Source organism: Camelus bactrianus, chromosome 4 (assembly GCF_048773025.1).
Source record: "Camelus bactrianus isolate YW-2024 breed Bactrian camel chromosome 4, ASM4877302v1, whole genome shotgun sequence".
NCBI lineage: Eukaryota > Metazoa > Chordata > Mammalia > Artiodactyla > Camelidae > Camelus > Camelus bactrianus.
The window spans coordinates 52,957,791-52,978,600 of NC_133542.1; the positions used below are offsets into that span (position 1 = coordinate 52,957,791).

General features: G+C 34.3%; 2 protein-coding genes and 1 long non-coding RNA gene across 6 annotated transcripts in view; all 3 read right to left on the reverse strand.

Annotated features, from left to right (window-relative positions):
• LOC105067560 (uncharacterized) overlaps positions 1 to 20,810 on the reverse strand; it is a 439,520-nt gene that overhangs the window by 331,083 nt on the left and 87,627 nt on the right. The window lies entirely within an intron of this gene.
• On the reverse strand, positions 6,869 to 7,825 carry LOC105067415 (olfactory receptor 13C2-like). The gene has a single exon (XM_010952965.2). The coding sequence runs from the start codon at positions 7,823 to 7,825 to the stop codon at positions 6,869 to 6,871; it is 957 nt and encodes a 318-aa protein (XP_010951267.1).
• Positions 19,007 to 19,963, reverse strand: LOC105067416 (olfactory receptor 13C2). Its single transcript, XM_010952966.3, has one exon. The coding sequence runs from the start codon at positions 19,961 to 19,963 to the stop codon at positions 19,007 to 19,009; it is 957 nt and encodes a 318-aa protein (XP_010951268.1).

The window sequence follows — 20,810 nt, forward strand, 5'->3', positions numbered from 1 at the left end:
CAAAATGCAGTCAAAGGAAAAAATACATATTTCCTTAAATGTGGCTTTCTTTTTACTTATCCTTCTTGACACTTACATAACCTTGGGTTTGTGGCTTGATATCTTTTCATAACTTTGAGAAAATCATTCAATATTAGCCATTTTCTCTTCTACCTCACTTCCTTTTTCTCCTCTCCCCCAAAGTGTTTAGTTATACACATTAGACTGTTCCAACATGTCCCATATAGCTCTTAGAATCCTTTCTGTATTTTCCTTCCTTTTTCTTCTCCAGGCATCAGTCTGGATATTTTCTACTGATCTATCTTCCAGTTTGCTAAGACCTTTTTCAACTTTGTCTAAGCTGTAGTTAAATCCATCTATCTAGTTTTTTATTCCAGTTGCATTTTTCAGGTCCATAATCTCTACTTGATTTTTTAATATAACACCCAATTCTCCAGTGAACTCTTCATCCTGTTATCTATGTTGAGGGACATGTTAACACTGGTTATTTTTAAATCTGTGTTTGATAATGCCTACACTTGGATCATCCTGAGAGACTGAATTATCTGTTTTTGTCTCTTGATCCTGTATCTTAGGATGCCTGGTAATTTTCTATTAAATGCCAGATAGCATATATGAAAAATGCATACTATCTGGACAATGTTTTATTCATACAAAGAGAAAATTCACTGTATCCTCTGATAGAAACCAAGAGAGGGGGCGATTACCTTATATTAAAGAGGCATTGAGACAAGTTAGAGTTGGATTTCAGATTTTGTAAGATCTAGCCAAAATCTGTTTCACCGCTTATTTTAGATTTATCTCTCTAGAGTCCAAACTGAGACCCTGGAGTCCAAACTGAGACCCTGAAGTTTATACAAGAAAGGTTTTTCCTTCATGGGTCTCAGACTTCAGTTTTTATCTCATAAGCACTGTGGAACTGCTGAAACCTCACCTAATATGCTTAATCCCTTTTTGCTCAATTTCCAGGCCTCTTATTCTGAGCAGCCTAAGAATCAGCAAATGCTTTATTTGAAAAACTAATCACACATGCTAGGATCACTTATCTCTAACTCCCTTCAATTCAGGACTTTGACCTCCCTTCAATTCAGAATGGGGTGTTTTGTCAGGTCTAAAATTCAAGTTTTGTCTTCTCAGACCTATGAGATTGTCAAACTCTGTTCTTATTTTTCTGCCTTTTAGCAGCATTTCTCTGCCCAGCTTCTAGCTGACCAACAGACAACAATGAAGTATTACCAAGTGCCCTTGGAGAAAAAAAGGAGCACAGAAAGTTTGGTTCAACTTAAATGAGCTTCCCTTCTCTTTAGAATCTCAGCACCTCATATCCTGACTTCTTTTGAAGCAATCTAATTCATTTTAAAAATTTTAAACTATCCAGCTTTTCTAGTTTTCAGAAGTGGGACCATTAGCCACTCCACTCAGATGTTCAATATTAACTTTTTTTATACTTTAAACTGTTTAATCTGTCTTCCTTACTAGAGTGTAAGGCCTATGAAGGCAAGAATATTTGTTACGTTCACCAATGTGTGCCTAGAAGAGTGCCAAGGAAATATCAGGTACCAGAAAATATGTTTGAATTGAACTGAGTGTCTTTGGAGGAACCGATACATGATCTATTATGAAAGGGAAATTGCTTCCAATTTTACTGTTGTACAAATGTCTAGCACTTGAGAGTATAATTCTGTTTGCCCCCTTGTACATAATATCCTATTCTTATAGGAGACATTCTGGATTAGGAAGAAAAATGTAACCCTGGATATAGTTGTTTCAGAGCACATCAATATTTACCATTACACTGGAATATTCAGGAGATAAGAAAAATAAGGTAAAATGAGAGAATTTTATTTAAAAAATGTATTATTGCCTAAAAATCGCTACAAACTAGGTTTTGAATTTCTTAAAAATCAAGATTCTCATTGTAACACAAATAAGCAGGTTGCAGAAAACAAAATATTTCTAGCTCCAAAATGTTATACAAAATGTAAAGTTCATTTTCTCAGTACCAAGTATAAATGAGATCCCAGGAATCTTACTAAAACATATTTCTAATTATTTCATTGAGATAGAGGAGAAGAAAATAAAGAAAAAAAACCTGATCACTATCTGATGACTAATCAAATGTAAAGAAAATTACAAATTTCAAAGTAACTTACAGAAAATATCATTATAATAGAGTATCTGGGTAGATCTAATCTGGCCAACAGATCTGTGATATGAACAGGTTTTGAGACAGAATCATTTGTGCCATGGTGATGGATGCCCAAAATGCTCAGTAGAAAGCATGACATATTTTAGCACAGACCAAGGTCAACTGTCCTGAAGATTTTACAGCCCAAGCTACTTTCTGCATAGGGGGGCAGTTAATGGGCCCTTACATATCATACAGTTTGTCTAAAAACTTAAGGTAAAAAAAAAAAAATGTACCAAAGATAAAACTCTTTATCGCCAGAGAAAATGAAAAACTGCTCTGATCTATACTAATTGAGTCAGTATTATTAATGAGAGGCTGACATCCCTTCTAAACAGATTCAAACATTCAAAAATGATCACACACATACTCTCGATAAGTATGGATCTATTAGATTATTAAACAGTCTACCAAAATTTAACAGCAGCTAAATCCTTGATAAATTGTGTGTTTCAGATCAATATTTTCCATGTGTTATCAGGCAGGCTGCAGACATAAATCTACATCTATCCAGAGGAATGCTCTTTGAGACTCATGGAGAAATTCAACAAGAAAAAATATTAGTTTACTTGTAGCCTTAGTTGATCTTTCCTCAGCATACATCCTATATGCAGGGCATGTTTTCCCAAAAACCTCAAAGTAACTTTAAAAAGGCAGTTAATAAAAACTGCCATTCATAAAAACTTGAGAAACTTTTTATCCTTCAGAACTCAAGATATTTCACAGCTAAGATAACTCAAGATCAAATGACATAAGTACATTTTGTCCCTGCTTCATCCAGATCCCAGAAACTCATTTCCCCAATCTAGTGGAGAGTAGAAAGTGTGGCTCTTAACGTCAGTCTTTTCAGAGACATGGCCAATACATCTTGACATTTTCAAACTACCTCAAAATTTATGGAATCACAAATGACAACTCATTTTTTTAACATCCCAAGTTATTTAGCTTTTAAATAATAGCTTTAAGAGGCCATTAGCAAGAAGAATATCAAGGATGTCTTATAAAGGAATATCTTTAAGCAATGAGAGGTACAAAGAGAATAAAAGAAAATCTATGTGCAAAGGTACTACCATCAGGTAATTTTACTTCAAGAGAACTGCTGAATCCCTAGCAATGATGGTGAATAGGGAAGTATTTTTAATTGTTCCTATTTGCCTATTCATATTACTCCATTATATTTTAATATTTAATGTTAAATATGAGCAACAGGCCAGGTTTACAAGCTCATTTCCCACTATATACTCATAAGGCAAAGCCAATAAAAGTGATCTTCTGATGCAAAAGCTAACATGTTCCACTGGGAAAACAGAGTTGTTTTGTTCTGAATCCTCCTTTTTTTCCTTGTTATTTAATGATCATATATCATTTTAGATAAGTTGGTTGCCAGCCTCTCTATAATGAAGAAAAGGACAATATTTTAATAAACAGATGATACAGTTTTAGTATCCTAAGGAGGAGCAACCAGAAATAATAACTATTCTAGTGAATTACTGCCTGAATGTTCACAGACCCATATAAAGTTATTACCATGTCTGGGCATTACTCACTTTTTGAGTGACACTTCAAAATCTAACTTGTAGTGTGTTTTCCTAGAGTATCTCCAAACTTGATGAAAGATCTACCCACTTACTTTGAAGAGTCCCTGGGAGTGTCTCACATGTGCTGAATATGTGTCCACTCTGTCCCCCTCAGGACACTGTCATCACAATATTTTGAACTGCAATTCTTACCGCTTCCCTGGAATCAAATGTTTCTGCTGTCTCTAATAGGCCCTACTGTTTAGGGTTACCATATATTAGATCATCCAAACTAGGACAATGTTGACAATGAAAGGGACAACTTTTATTAATTGCACCATGGCAACTGATGTTTAGACTAGTTCTGAGCAAATAGAAACATATGGTCACCATTCCAAGGTTGACCATTAGGGCCATCATATTCCAAAACCGTAAGATGTTTCACAAAAAATGTTGGCATCATATTTTGCTACCACTACCCCAAAACTGTACTGTCTGTGCCATGGCTAATGGCAACTACTTAAGCTTTGGTCTGCACATGGTCACTTCCAAGGACCAGATCTAAGTCCATGAAGTCAGGCTGGGAAAACAATCTCTGACAGATACCACACTTCCCTGGGACTCACAGTGATAATAAATTTAAGATATAATTCTAATCTTAGGCAAGGTAAACCCTATAAACAGGAGACCAGGGCTAAGGAGAGAGTTGAATGATAAGGAATCATCATGAAAGTTTATGATGAAGGTTAGGAAGAGAGAGAAGTGATGTTTAACTAGGGTTTTCTCCTTTCCTTTTCTGCACTGTCATTCTCTTATATCTTCCTCAAATCTTCAGTTAGTAAAAAGGAAGCCCAGAACGACCTATAGTTCAGGGAATGAAGGGAAAGTAAATCCACACATGGGATCAGACAAACTGGAAAAACTGCATCAACACTGATGACACTGAAGAACAGGTAGAAACGACTAGCAATGAAGCCTAAATATTGATCTGGAACAAGAAATGATTAGCCACAACCAGTAGCCTCTAAAAACTCCCATTCATTCACCCTTCGGTAGTCTCTCTCTCTCTGAACGGCACATTGTTCTGACCTAAGAAAGTCAACAAAAGTTCAAAAATTGCTAGTCCCTCTGTTCCCTAAGTATTTCCCAAAGAAGGAGCAATCTTCCATATGGTGGTTCCACTGTCTGAGTAGTGTAGAATAACCAGTACTGAACCAAGAGAAGTCAGAAAGCCATGAAACAGCAGAAGAACTCTGATCTCATTTTTCAAAAGTCATATTTTGGATGATCCAGGTCTTAGCCAGAATCTCACTGACCATCACAGTGAAAGAAATTAAAGCAAAGTAATAACACAAAAAATAATACATATAAACTTTTCAGAAAAGAAACTCCTGAGAACTCCATCTTGGGAATAAATATATTTGATGTAAAAGCAAGCTGTGAACCTAGATACAGAACCTCTACTGTGGTTTGTCAATCAAATTTTTCATGAACTCTTGGAGTATGCTGACAGCTTCCGGTCTGAGACAAATTTTGGCTCAGTTTTCCAAATCTAACAGCTTTATGTATTGGAAAAACTACATCGTAAAACATTTTATTCCCCATATAGTTTCAGGAAGCAAATCATTTCAAGAGGAAGTCAGTTAGGTCTTCTCCTTCTCTTTCTTCTCATAGTTAGATACACGGTCTGAAAGGGATTAACTTGTGGTTCTCTCAAATTTCTTGTGGGATATTGTCAGAAAATAATTACCAATAGAGCTAAAAGAATGATTCAAGAGGACAGAGATAAAAGTAGAAAGGAGTCATTTAGCCTCCTTCTTTGTGGTGTGGCGTTTTCTATAATGCACCCTGCTGCTTCATTTGTGAACTATAAGAGGGAAAACATATGCCTACTTTACAGTTAAAAGTAAATAAAAGACTTAAAATTTTTTAAGGATAAAATAGAAAACCAAGAATATTTTAAAGTCTAAATAAAAATTAACAGTTAAATAATGTGAAATTTTAATTAGCATTAAAGAGCTAAAGGAATTAAATGAAACAAAAGAATAAAACCAAATAACTTAACATCTTAAAGCTTTTTAAATTCTAGAAGAAACATAATCCAAACTACATAAAATTTAAAATAAAAAATTCAGAGGCGAAGATGGTAACATTTAAAGGAAAAAAAGAAATGTAATATTAAAATAAACATTAAAATCTAATGTGAAAATTTGAAGTGTGAAATTCAGATTAAGAAGAAATAAAATGATAAAGGTAAATTTTTTTTTAAGATGAAGATTACCATACAGCGGAAAGAAGTATAAATCTCACACAGAAATGAAATGTAAAAAACATCTAAAAGGTAGATCCACATTTCCTAATAACAGATTCCTCTTGGATCAGCAATATATTTCATGGATAGAGAGCCTATAGGACAGAGGAAAAGATACAGCTCTACTTTTATTAGTAGATATTTGACTCAGGAGTTATTTATATTTAATTTTTCAAACAGCTTTAAAAATCAGTTATTTGGTTCCAAATCCAAAGTAGTTACATCCCATGTATGGGAAGGTCTTTAGAAAGAAAATTGCCAAAGAAGATATGTCGAAAGTAGAAAAGAATAATAATTGAATGCCTCATAGTTTGAGATAAATAAAAACTTACAGAAATAATACTATTCTAGAACCAGAAAATTTAAGACTGCAGTTACCTAGACAGAAGACAATATCACTATATATTTGAATAGACACTGAGTAAATTAAATTATTTTAGTAATTACAGTTCGTAATTTTAGCTGAGCCTAAAAAATGTTAAAACAAGTTTCAGTCTGTCTTGTAAAGAAAGTAAGGAGGTATGAAATTGGTTTTGGAAACATTTTATCAAAAACATGTTTTTAGTTTTTAATACTGGTGTAACTTTTTCCTGTCTGAAACTCTCTCTTCCTATTACATTATCCCTTTACTGTCCTTCACAATCAGCTCTTCAAAAACAATGAACTATAATCATTGATTCCTAAAACACTGACATTTACTTATTTTCATTCTGCGCTGCACCAAAAAATAGTATTTTAGAGCTTGAGAGCTTTGAGAGAGAAATTGGACACAGCAGCAAGAACCTATGTGACTCTTTGGTTTCCCTAGTTGATTCTACATTGTGACTATAAAAATTACCTGTCCCTTTCCAATTACTTATTAAAAATCTTTCTTCTCAGTAATAGTTTTACTGCTTCCTTCACATCCTTGTTCCTAAGACTGTAGATTAAAGGATTCACCATAGGCGCAATAATCCCATAGAACATGGATATAAGTTTGTCAGTACCACCCAAGGTATCTGAATTAAGTGTCTCTTTAGACTTCGGCTTCATGTACATGAAGAGAATGGTTCCATAGAATATTATCACCACAGTCAGATGGGCTGAGCAGGTAGAGAAAACTTTGCTTCTCCCCTCAGAAGAGTGAATTTTGAGGATGCTGAGAATAATTAATGTATAAGAAACAATGATTAACAACAGTGGTGTCAATATGAACAACGTCGTGGCCACAAGCATGATGAACTCATTGCCTGAGATGTCAGCACAGGCCAGCTTCAAGACAGCCAGAATTTCACAGGAGAAATGATTGATGACATTATTTCTACAGAAGGGCAACTGTACCACAAATGCAGTTTGTACTGCAGAGTTGACAAGCCCTGAAAACCAGGATGCAGCCGCCATGGGCACATAACAATCCTTGCTCATGATGACAGAATATCTCAGAGGGTTGCAGATAGCCGCATACCGGTCAAAGGCCATCATGCCCAGGAGCACACACTCTGTTGTCCCCATGGCCAAGCCAAGGAACATCTGCACTGCACAGCCAGAGAAGGAGATGGTCTTTCTTTCCGAGAGGAAGCTCACCAGCAAGGGTGGAATGGAGGTGGTGGTGTAGCAGATGTCCAAGAAGGAGAGGTTCCCCAGGAAGAAGTACATAGGGGTGTGAAGATGAGAGTCTAAGATGCTGATTAAAATAAGGGTGCCATTGCCCAGAAGGATGACCACATACATCATTAAGATTAGCACAAAAAAGAGTAGTTCAAGCTTTGGGTAACCAGAAAGTCCCTTTAAAAACAACTCCACCAGAACTGTTTGGTTTTCCCATTCCATTTTACGGTTTCTTTTTCACCTGTAATACATTAGATTACGTTAAGATAAAGTACGCATTTTGATATGATTTCTTTCAGTTGTGTACCAACGCACAAGTACTATATGCTCCAAGAAAATAGAAAAAGAAAAGACTAAAGAAAGAAGAAAAGAAATAAAGAAAAGTGGACCAAGGAGAATGAACGTATGAGTAAAGAGGGAAGGGAAGAGAAATCAACAAGTTTCAAGCTACCAGCAATATGCCATGTAATTCATTCAGTCTCATCACAGTTCTAGGAGAGAGATATCATTATCCACATTTTACAAATAAATAAATCAAAGCAGAAATCTTAAGTAAACTTGACTAAAGGTAAGTATAGAGCAGAGCTAAGATTCAAACCCAAGTCATATTTGTCATCACACAGGTTAACTAGAGGTTATAATAAATATGAGTACTGCATTATGTATAACTAAACAATAAACTATTTTTATTGGCTGAAAACCACCACACAATAGATCATGATCCTGTCACTCTTCCAAATTATACTGTTATGTTTATTACCTAACTTGCTCAGTAGCGTGTAAACTTTATTAAGGTAGGTTGTTTTTCTTATTTACTTCGACAGTGCCAGTATCTGCAATAGAACAGACACAGAGACAGATGTTCAGAAATATTTGTTGAATAAATGAATACAGTCAAGGACAAAATAATGACGAACATTTCTTACTCTGTGTCAGTCCTCTACCAATTGTTTTCTTTGTGCATTACTTAATTTAGTCTGAATAGCAACCTTATTAGGCAATTACTGTTATTACTAGCATTGTCATCCTCATTATAAAGGGGAGGAAAGTAAGGCACAAAAAAATGTAAATAATTTGTTTAAGGTCAAGGCCATATGTCTAAATAAAAAGTAGAGCCAAGACTTAAACCCAAGCCATATGACTGCAGAGTACAAATTCTGAACTGTTCATTTTGCAGAGATCTTGGCTCACAGGCCAGAATACCTTGTAATCGAATTGACAATACTAACATTTCAAAAGAAATATCAGATCAAAAAAGGTTATTGGTCAGAAAGAAGCAAGATTTAAACATGTTGATTTGAGAGCAGTTTATTTTGATACTTTCTATTTTGCTGGGAAACTATTCACTTCTTTGACAACAAAAATGTATATAAGATATATAATTCTTTATAACTCTGTGGTCTCCCTTTATGAGAAGTCCTATCTGCTTTTTCATTACTATTCTTAACTGATTTTTTAAATTAGTCTCACAAGAGTCTAATTTAAATTTCTTTAAGCTTATTTGGAAATTTCTAATTTCATTAAATAAGAACAAAATTCCTTAGTATTTCATCCTTTCCCTCCTTCTAGCTCTAAGACACTTAAAACACTCTGTTTTACTATAGACTTCAATTTTGATATGAAATGTTCTTGCTACTGGTTTCCAGATAATTTTTTCTTTTCTTTTTCTCTTTGAACCAAGAGTTATCTAGGCATGCATGTCTAGCAATTAGATGTTTTTGTTCCATTTTTATTATATCCAATTTATTTTATTATGATAAAAGAAATGTGACCTGTAATTCTATAGCTATGTATTTTTGGCAGCCAATTACTTGATCTATGTTGTAAATGTTAACAAAAAATGTGAATTCTCCTTGGGAGAGATATATGATTTTATATACATATATACACACAATACATGTATACATATAATCAAGTTTATTGAATGTACTATTCAAATCTTTGAGATCTTCTATTATCTATATTTAATCAATTCTATATGAATATTCGTAAATAAATTTTACTGATATATTTTTGTGTATTTTCATTCTTATTTTTTATTGAAGTTTATTGGATTTACAATGTTAGTTTCAGATGTACAGCAAAACGATTCAGTTTTATATTTAGATATATATATATACACACACACACACACACTTTTTTTTTCAGATTCTGTTCCATTACAGCTCATTATAAGAAAATGAATATAGTTCCCTGTGGTATACAGTAAGTCCTTGTTGTTTATCTATTTTATATATAGTAATATGTATCTGTTAATCTCATACTCCTAAATGCTTGGATTATATGTTGTTTAGTGTATACCTATTTATGGCTGATAATCTTATAAATTGTGAATGTTATCATTAATTGACCTATTTTTAATCACATTTGGCACTTTAAATTCCACTTTTGTGATACTGATATTACACACCTGTATAATATCCTGTTTACACTCCTTCAGTTTGCTTTTGCCTGCTATCTGAGCATCCCTTTATTTTCAACTTTTCTTTTTGCTTTGCTTACAGTATACTGTTTATAAGTAACATATATCAGGTTAAGTTGTTAAGCCCTGTTTAGTCTCTGTTTTTATGAGCATATTCAGCCCATTCACTTAAGAGTACAACTATAAATGTACTTCATTTCTTTCCTTCCATATACTTTATTTTTATTACTTACTTATTTTGCATTACTTATATTTCCCACTTCCTTATTTCTGCTGGCTCATTGTCATTCACTATTTGTTTTCCTTAACTTGAACACTTTACTCATTTTTTCCATTCCATGGTGGTTAGTTACCTTCTTTCCCTACTCACAATTTGATTTACAGACCAACCATTTGGTTATAAAAATTAACTATTTTTTTCATTAGAGTGCTCTCTAATTTCCTAAATTATCCCTCAAAAACAAAATGAAGACAGAATTACCAGAATACTTTCACTCCTCCATTTCAATCCCCATCCCCCCAGTTCCCGGATGTTAGTGAGATAATTTAGAAGAATCAAATTTAGAAAAATTTTAAATGATCAAAAATATATATTAGCTATATACATACATATGTATATATGAGTTGTAACTATTATTGATAATTGACACATTATTATTCTATTTGGTACTTTCAAGTGTGTGTGTTTATGTATGTGTGTGTATATAAATGCTGAAAACAGTGTTTCAGAAACTCAGTGACCAAATCCTAGGGAACTTCCACACAGAGAAATTTCCTAATACTCTCACTGTGACCTATTCTTTAGGTAGCTATGCATTGATACCTCACAGGGATGAAGCATGGTTTCATGTCTAATGAACTTGTCTCCTAAAGGTGAGGAGAAGGCATTCCTATACTTTCGCAGAGGACACAAAGTGGTACATCCTCTGTGGACAACTTGGTAATATTTAGCAGAAACACAAATGTATGCATATAACCTTTGACCACAGATTTACCTCTAGGTAATTATCACACGGTTATGTTGGTACAAGTATAAAGTGATTTACATACAAACTGATTCATTTAAGTATTGTTTGTAATAGCAGATGTGGAAGCAATTTAAGTTTCCATGAGAAGGAGACATAGAAATAATGGAGTATGAGTCTGCTGTCAAAGAGTAAGAGGTTTTTTGTGCATTGATATGGAGAGATCTTCAAGAACTATTAAGTGGAAAAGTAATGTTCAGAACAGTATATACGGCACACTAACATTTGTGTAAAAAAGATTTTATATGTGTGTGTGTGTGTGTGTATACACACACATACATTTTTGCTCCCACATATTTCACTTCTAGGAAAATAAAAAGGAATAGTTTATCTCTAGAAAAGAAATGAATATTTTAACAGAAATGGAAAGTAGGGTGTTTACTGTATATTATTTAATACCTTTTTAAAATTTTGAACCTTGTGACTATAATTCCTATTCATAAAATAAATAACATTCAAGCTAAAGAGTTCTTGCCTTTGAGATGCATAACATTTCTCCTTCCACTTTTCCAGCACTATACTATATCAAACCATCTACTGCTATGGGACACAACCACATATGTTTAAATATTGTTCTAACTTGTTTACTATCACATTCTAAATGGGAATTGCTGGAGACTAACAGGTCCTTTAAATATATGCACATTCTTAATACTCAAAATATTTTAAGTAGTATCACTAGGATTTCTAAGCCCATATGGGTCTCCTGTCCCTCCATCAAGCTGCAAGTGATGGTTTGACCTGGTTTAGGATCTATCCTTCTACCCCATGTCATTTTCCTTCCATTACATGTGCTACTGCTTTAATGAGTTAGTAATAATTCTTGGAACCAAATTATAGCTCAATAAATGTTAGCTATTACTCCTGCCCCATTCTTAAGTCCAAAGAGCCTTCCCTCTTCAGAATCCTTTGTCCACCTAACTTTATAAGGTTAATTTGCTCTTAATCTCAGATCCATCTTCTCAATTTCAGGACATAGTCACCTGAGAATCACCTCAAACAACATGATTTCCCTATTCTACACCTGTCTCCTATCCCCAGCTCTTTACATTCTGTAGCTTTTAATAAAATTTGTATTTTATAGAATTTTTCAGATTTTCCAGGTTAGGGTATAAACCACTTGAGACTCCAAAGGAAATTAGGTACATGTGGAGTTCATTGACTAATAGAGACTATACATACACCTGTAAAAATCATCTCAGCAAAACCCTTATTCCACGAGCCATCTCCATGCTACATGATATTCTATCAAGCACATTTTATAATTCTGTCAAGAGCACAGGTCTTGGAAGTGTTATTGGACAGTAGGTTCTTCTCTCTTTACAGAAAGAATTCAGAAACAACACAGAAGTCAAGAAAGTAAAGTGAGGATTTATTAAGGGATAGACAGTATGCTCTCAAGAGGAGAGCGGCAGACTCAAGGGAGTAGCTGCCCTGAGTTTCTTTGGCAAGCTGGCTACATAGGGTGTAAAAAAGAATGGGTAGAAGCAACATGGATGAACCTGGAGAATGTCATTCTAAGTGAAGTAAGCCAGAAAGAGAAAGAAAAATACCATATGATATCACTTATATGTGAAACCAAAAAAAAAAAAAAAAAAAAAAAAGACAAACAAAATTATTTACAAAACAGAAACAGACTCACATAAAAACAAACTTATGGTTACCAAGTGGGGAATGGGGTGGGAAGGGATAAATTGGGAGTTCGAGATTTGCAGATACTAAATAATATATATAAAATAGATAAAAAAAAAAAAAGAAGTTTATACTGTATAGCACTGGGAACCATATTCAATATCTTGTAGAAACCTATGGTGAAGAAGAATATGAGAACAAATATATGTATGTTCCTATGTGACTGAACTATTGTGCTGTACACAAGAAATTGACACAACATTGTAAACTGACTACTTCAATTAAAATATATATATTTTTTAAATGGGTGGAATATTCACAGGAGAGGGAGTTTGGGGTCATATTTCCTGAATTTTACCTCAGCTCCACCTTCCAAGGGGAGGAGGGATTTTTGTCCTTATTTAGTCCTGATTCGGAACTCAAATGAGGGCATGATGAGCAAGAGGTTACATTCAGATGCTGGAGATTCCAGCCCTGCCCCACCTTTCTTTATCTGCCTGCAGGACACTTGTCAACCCAGAATGTTCCATTTATTATCAGTCCGGAGGTTCCTGCCTTTCCCAAGGACCCCCACTGTTCACAAGATGTATGGTTTCCTGCCCTTTTGGCCCATGTCCCCCTTTCTCTGCTCATATCTAGCTATGTGCCTGCTCTAACAGAGACAGGCTTAGCTTAAACGCCATTTCTTCCCCTTACTAATAACTAGGGTGGCCTGGGTATGTTTCTGATCACCACCTTCCCCGGCTATGGCATGAAGATAAAGATAGCACCTATACCATATATTTGCTGATAAGAGTAAATGAGATGGGGTATATTATTCAATCAGCAAAACAATAGTTTCCACTATTAGTGGTTTCCTTTATGCCTCTCTTTCATGGTTCTTCCTTCTGTTAGAGTCTTTTCACATCTTTGAATCAGTCATTATTGTCATTCCATATGGTCAGGTATATGTAGCTTAAAAGATTAATCAGATAACACACAGTGTTCTGATAAATGGTAGTATTTTCATATTATAATCAAATTTTAATACATTTTATCATAGTATATAATACCCCAATCATTTATTACACTTCAATCTTTTGGATACCAGCAAATGCAATGGTAAAAGTGAAAACTCACCCAAAGATTCAATTTACTACATTAAAAAAACAGGGTTTTAGAAAGGTGTCAGCATGTTCTCTGTATTAAAAACATGACTAAGTTTTTATTCACTGATACTATTTTAACATTTGCAGCAAGCCTATAACATAAAAAGTAAAAGGAAAACTCACTCACTTTTATAATTATAATCTAATAATACTGTATGCAAAGACAATATGATAAAGTTCAAGCAGGTCTCTTTTTGTTTCTCTGTTGCTTTGGTAAATTATTTTTTTCAAAGAATATATAAACAAATATACGTATGTATATGCATGACTAGGATACTGTGCTGGAGATCAGAAATTGACACATTGTAACTGACTGTACTTCAATTTTTTTTAATTTTTATTTTTTTCAGATCTCAGGAAATGATTATGTTCATTTTTTTTTAATCCAAATTGGCCACAGTATCCTCCTTACATGTTATCTCTGTATAAAGAGTACCTGGCACAGTACTGGGAAGATACTTCACCTTGTTCTCAGCTGACTGAACCAAATGGATGGGAGTTGTTGCCAGAAGACCAGGAAAGACTTGTTTGTTATGAATTTTATACCACAGAATGCAGAGTCTCCTGCCTACTGTGCAGTGAGCCTTATTAATTAGCTAAAACTGATAACAGTGTCCAAATATTTTGTGATGCACTAAAAAGTTACATGTTGACAAAAAGTAATTCATACCTGCTGGGCAGATTTCTTTCAGTTTGTTGCACAATTGCCTTTGCATAAAGAACTGCTCTTTTGGTCTTATAGCTTCATAGCTTTTTTTTTTTCCTACTACATCTCAGTGAATAGACATTAAATTCCATTTCCAATTCTCAGTCTCTCTTCAGTGAGAAAAACATCTTAATTTCAAACTTGACACCTTTAACCCATCAGTCCAACTCTTGATTATAGTTGATTAAATGTGTTTCTTGTCTTTGAAATAACTTACCTCCAAACCACAGACTGTCTCTAAGTTGCAGTAACAACAGATATTTTTATCTTGCTTTTCTACTTGTAGTACTTGAAGCCAATCTTCATGACTCCTCATTAGTAGCTGAATTTCTAAACAGCCAGCTACTGGTGAGTAATCATTTTGTCATAGAAATTCATTGATTTGTTGATGTTTATAGAAACATGATTGTTGCAGGTATGATAACTAGGATAAATTCCTCTAGTTGAAATAAAGTATCATTAACTTCCTCTAGTTCAAAATAGGGAGAAAATTAATATTTAGCAATAAATTTTAGGAATAAGGCAATTTGCCCCCGAAGCCCAGGCTGAAACACTGTCCCATTGTGGAGACCCACAAACACCTAAAGAATCTGCTTCAGGCTTCAGGACATAATTTAAATGTTCTCAAGGACCTCTCTGTGCACAATTTAAATTGCTTCAGAGATGAAATATGCATAAAACTTATGAGACTTCAGAAATAAAGCCCTAAAGATCTAATTACAGGAAGCCTATTACTCTATTTCATACACAAAATCAGAAGGGGGCTTGTGTATTGTCACTGAAGTTTCCCCAGTTGAATTCTCTCTCAGTCTCTCTCTCAATATCTCTCTCTCTCTCTCTCTGGCCCCTGTCCTCCTCCTCACCACCTCTCTCTTACACACACACACACCACTTTGGAAGTATAATTATTTTCTGTACAAACAAATTTTCTGTTCACTTTATAGATTTAGCTTATACTAAATGTTGACTTTTTGAATAAACATTTATTTATACTGCAAATATTCTAAAAGCGATACATACTCACTATAAAAGAAAAAATTCTAAAGTAAGGAACGAAAAGGGGAGGAAACAAAGGTAAGGCAAGGAAAGAAAAGATTCTCAGGCAATATACAGAGGTGTAAAAACAAAGCTGAGTATAAATCATAATTAAACAACCTAGTGATAACCATAGTTCTAAAAGGAGGCTGATCTTAATTAGAAAACAATACAATAACTCAGGCTAAAATCATTTGCCCCTTTCTCCTCAGCATTCACTGAAGCCCCTTAAGGTTGAACACTTTCTAAATGTTTTTTTCCTTCTTTCTTCTCTTTCTTTCCTTTATTTTTTAAATGTATTTTTAACAAAGTAAGTTCAAATTATTTTGTTAATATATAATTCTAATAGTGAAATGAGTGGGTCAAAATAAATGAAGATTTATATGAATTCAAAGGATAATACTACTTTATGCTCCCAACAGTGTTATGGACTTGCTGATTTTCTCTTGCTCTTTTCATCACTGAATGTTGTCAACAGTTTAATTTTTTTCTAATTTAAAGGGCTTAAAATGGTAGCTCATCATTGTTTTAAACGGCATTTTTAACTACTAGAGATGTTTAACTTTTTGTGCCTGTTAAATAGCTGTTATTTTCTATGTGTTGTATACCCATGTCCTCTATCAATATTTCCATGAGGTGTTTATATTTTTTAGTCACCTCCATTTATATGAAAGTTATTGCACACCTACTCAGTGAAGCTCATAGTAAGAAACTCTGCGAATGTAAAAATTCACAGTCTCTACCTTCAAGAATCCTATAGGTAGTGAGAAAAATATCCATGTAATCAAATATTTCAATAAAAGGTGATAATACTGCAATAAAAATGATGGCTTGGTATGCTACAGAAGTATAAATGACAAGCAATTCAGAATCAATAAATAATTTCCAGAGGTGATACCTGAACTGATTCTTAATTTGTGAGTACAATTTTGAGAGACGATACTATAAGGAAGGACATTCCAGGAAGAAGAAAAAATAACACCAATGGTGAAAGACAAGAAATGGCATGATGAATGCAGGAAACAGAAATTGCTCAGCACCACAAGAATCTAAATAAAGAGGGAGACATGGGTTGGTGGAAGATAAAACCAAACAAAGCAAAGAGGGCCTTGTATGCCGTAAGTGTCAATCAGAGCTTAGTTACAAATGACAAAATACACTCTGGATGATCTAAGTAGAAAGGAGTTACTTCATTTACTATTATTATTCAATTATATTATTGGGATTCTATCAGTCCTTCTCAGCATTCTCAGGAAATTTATACTGTTCAAATCACAAATCTTAAAAAGTAATTGAGAAACTGGAAAAATATGAAAACTTTTCAAAACAAATTTTCTGAATGAAAAACCTTCCCAAGACTCAAGTATCAAATAAGCATATTGGTATTAAAATGATAGTGTATTTGTCCAGCAAATATGAACACATGGTTACATCAAAACAGGTAACTTGCCTAACTCTTTCTTTAAGACATTGATTCTACAATCCTGTCAGATTGGAAAAACCCTTCTGGTGTTCTCCTATGAGGACAACTATGCATATTAAAATTTCTACTTGCTTTAACTAAGTTTCTACCCAAAATTTATAAATCTGAGACTAAGACTTAGATCAGTCATCCCAGAGAGTTTATGGAAGCAGTTGGACTTAAGCGGTGATAAAAAAAAAACAAAATTAGAGTCTGAGAATGCACGATAGCCTGTGGGTCAAACATAATATGCCTGACCTCAGAGGTTTTCCACCTACCTGGGATTCTTAAGGAAGAAAAAAGTCCTATGAGATGGTGTAAAAGAATGAAAAATTGGGAGTTTGAGATTTGCTGATACTAAATAATATATGAAAAACAGATAAACACCAGGTTTATACTGTATAGCACAAGGAACTATATTCAATATCTTGTAGTAACTTATGGGAAAAAAGAATATGAAAACAAATATGTGTATGTTCATGTATGACTAAAGCATTATGCTGTACACCAGAAATTGACACAACATTGTAAACTGACTATACTTCAATAAATATACATATACCAAAAAACTCAAATCAAATCAAATAATAAAAAAGAAAAAAAGAACTAATAGGTTCTTATAGCCTATTTTGTCAGAGTGTGAATCTGATACATCAATGGTCTCAGCCTTTGCCATCAGATTTAATCTACGACTAACCATCATAGAAGCTTGAAGTAGTTAAATATAGTTCATGACTGATTAACATTTGTTCTACTAAAATCTAAAACTAATTTGAAAAATAAAATGAATTTACCTCAAATTCTGCAAATGTTTAATTCTTATATGTGTAAAATATGTTAATGCTCAATGTCCTCTGAATTTAAGGGTCCATTAATATAAAATTTATCCAGCCAAATAGATTTCTTAGACTGTAGCTTACACCTGAAAACACTTTCTCATTCATCTTGGGCTGTAAGTTAGAAGTATTCTTCAAATAAAGTAAAAATTTGAGGAGAAAGCCAAGGAAAATCAACATGTCACTTCCAGTCTGACATCCTCTGATCCTCTGTTTCCTCAAACTACTAACGTCACAAAGCTAGTCAGTAACAGAGATAAGACATGAATGCAGGTCTACACTAAAAATCAAGAACTTGGATAATCTAAGATTTGGAAAAGTATTGGAATTTCCTCAGGATATCAGAAAAATCTGGCTTCTTCTAAATCACACTGGTAAGACCTGCTCATCCAACTTAACACAGTCCACATTATCTGGACCAGCATACTGAATTTCAAACTTAGTTTAAATTTTCTAAAATTTTCTTTATGCTAAAGCTAACATGTAAGCTGAACTTAAAAAAAAAAAAGGAAACAAAAAACATATCCTGACTGATTGCATAGGGCTCACTCCTAAGCCCCATTTACCCACTTCCTCAATAGTTCCAAATGCACAGTATCTTTAAGAGTTTCACAGGAAAAAACACTCTAGATACTGAGCAAGAAAACAGTATTTAAAGACTTAGGACAGTTTGGACTTTAATGTGAAACCACAACATAAGGTTCTCCATTGAAAAATGTGGGTGCAGTATTTTGGGGGTTTTCTGTTCAGTTTTTTTCACAACAGAAAGCTTTATTTATTTTGAAAGATTCAATGAAGTGTTACCTATGAAATAATGTTATGTAAAAAAGTGAACATAAAAAGGCATATAATCCAATTCCAATACTGCAATAAATAGAATATGAAAGACAGTGTTCAAAAGTGGCCATCTCCTAGTGTTAGAGCAATAAGAGAGCTCTCTCTCTTCCTTATCCCACTGCCTGGTATCTTGCAAATTCTCTATAATGAACATGCAATAATTCTGAAATGCTATATGTCATTATTTAAAATTTTAAAAATAATACATGAAAGTGCAAAAAGAAGTTAAAAGTAACCAAAATTCCTAATTCTCAAGTTTAGACAATGTCTAATGTGTTCACAATCCTACACCTTTTCCATTCACTTGCTAAAAAAGCATCTGTTAAACAGATGTGTTATTGCCACCTTCACATCCTTATTTCTGAGACTGTATATTAAAGGATTCATCATGGGAGTGATCACCCCATAGAACATGGATATAAGTTTGTCAGTAGCATCCAAGTCATCTGAATTAAGTGTCTCTTTAGACTTCGGCTTCATGTACATGAAGAGAATGGTTCCATAGAATATTATCACCACAGTCAGATGGGCTGAGCAGGTAGAGAAGACTTTGCTTCTCCCCTCAGAAGAGTGAATTTTGAGGATGCTGAGAATAATTAATGTATAAGAAACAATGATTAACAACAGTGGTGTCAATATGAACAACGTCGTGGCCACAAGCATGATGAACTCATTGCCTGAGATGTCAGCACAGGCCAGCTTCAAGACAGCCAGAATTTCACAGGAGAAATGATTGATGACATTATTTCTACAGAAGGGCAACTGTACCACAAATGCAGTTTGTACTGCAGAGTTGACAAGCCCTGAAAACCAGGATGCAGCCGCCATGGGCACATAACAATCCTTGCTCATGATGACAGAATATCTCAGAGGGTTGCAGATAGCCGCATACCGGTCAAAGGCCATCATGCCCAGGAGCACACACTCTGTTGTCCCCATGGCCAAGCCAAGGAACATCTGCACTGCACAGCCAGAGAAGGAGATGGTCTTTCTTTCCGAGAGGAAGCTCACCAGCAAGGGTGGAATGGAGGTGGTGGTGTAGCAGATGTCCAAGAAGGAGAGGTTCCCCAGGAAGAGGTACATAGGGGTGTGAAGATGAGAGTCTAAGATGCTGATTAAAATAAGGGTGCCATTGCCCAGAAGGATGACCACATACATCATTAAGATTAGCACAAAAAAGAGTAGTTCAAGCTTTGGGTAACCAGAAAGTCCCTTTAAAAACAACTCCACCAGAACTGTTTGGTTTTCCCATTCCATTTTACTTCTCTCTTTTACCTGTAAGAATTCAAACTTTAAAAAATAGTTTCTTTACTATGGTAAGTCCAAGTTCATCAATGCACAAATATAGAAATTTGCCATGGACCCAATGAGAAGACAGAAGAAAGGAAAAAGGGAAGGGGAAGAAGAGAGAAAAGATAAGACAGTGAAAAAATAAACAATGCAGGAAGAGAAATATGAGGGAGAAGCTATTACATTGATCACTCTTTCTGAACTAGCAACTGTGCATGAGATTTTTCCCACACATTACCTCATTTCAACCCCACAACTTTTATCATTTTAAATATAATGAACTTATCTAAATTAAACTAAGAGAGTTTAAACCTAAAGTCATATAATTGATATGCAGCAAAACCTGAGCTGAAACTCAAGCCTGCTTGTAGTCCATAATTATCTGAGATTTAGACAGCCTAGTTGCTGGGTCAGGAAGACTCAACAGTAACCCACTGCATACTAAAACACTGAAGGAAGTGTGTCAAACTGATAGGAGAATGGTCAGCAATAAACCTAACCAGTGTTTACTGACTGCTTGATTACCCAAAAAACAGGTGCAATTCATGTGAAACCCAATAATCTGAAATCTTCTTACAATGCAAATATCTTTTTCTTGGTGAGAAACCGAGTGACTTTTTAATTTTATTTCTTTAATTATCATACAAGAAAATATACAATACAATTGATTTTGTCTCTCTCAGCTTTTATTTCTGTGAATTTTAAACCATATATAGATTTGTGTAACTATCACAATAACCAGGACACAGAACTCCTCTATCACCATAAAAACTCCCTTGCACCTTCCCTTTTTAATCACTCCTTTCACCCACTC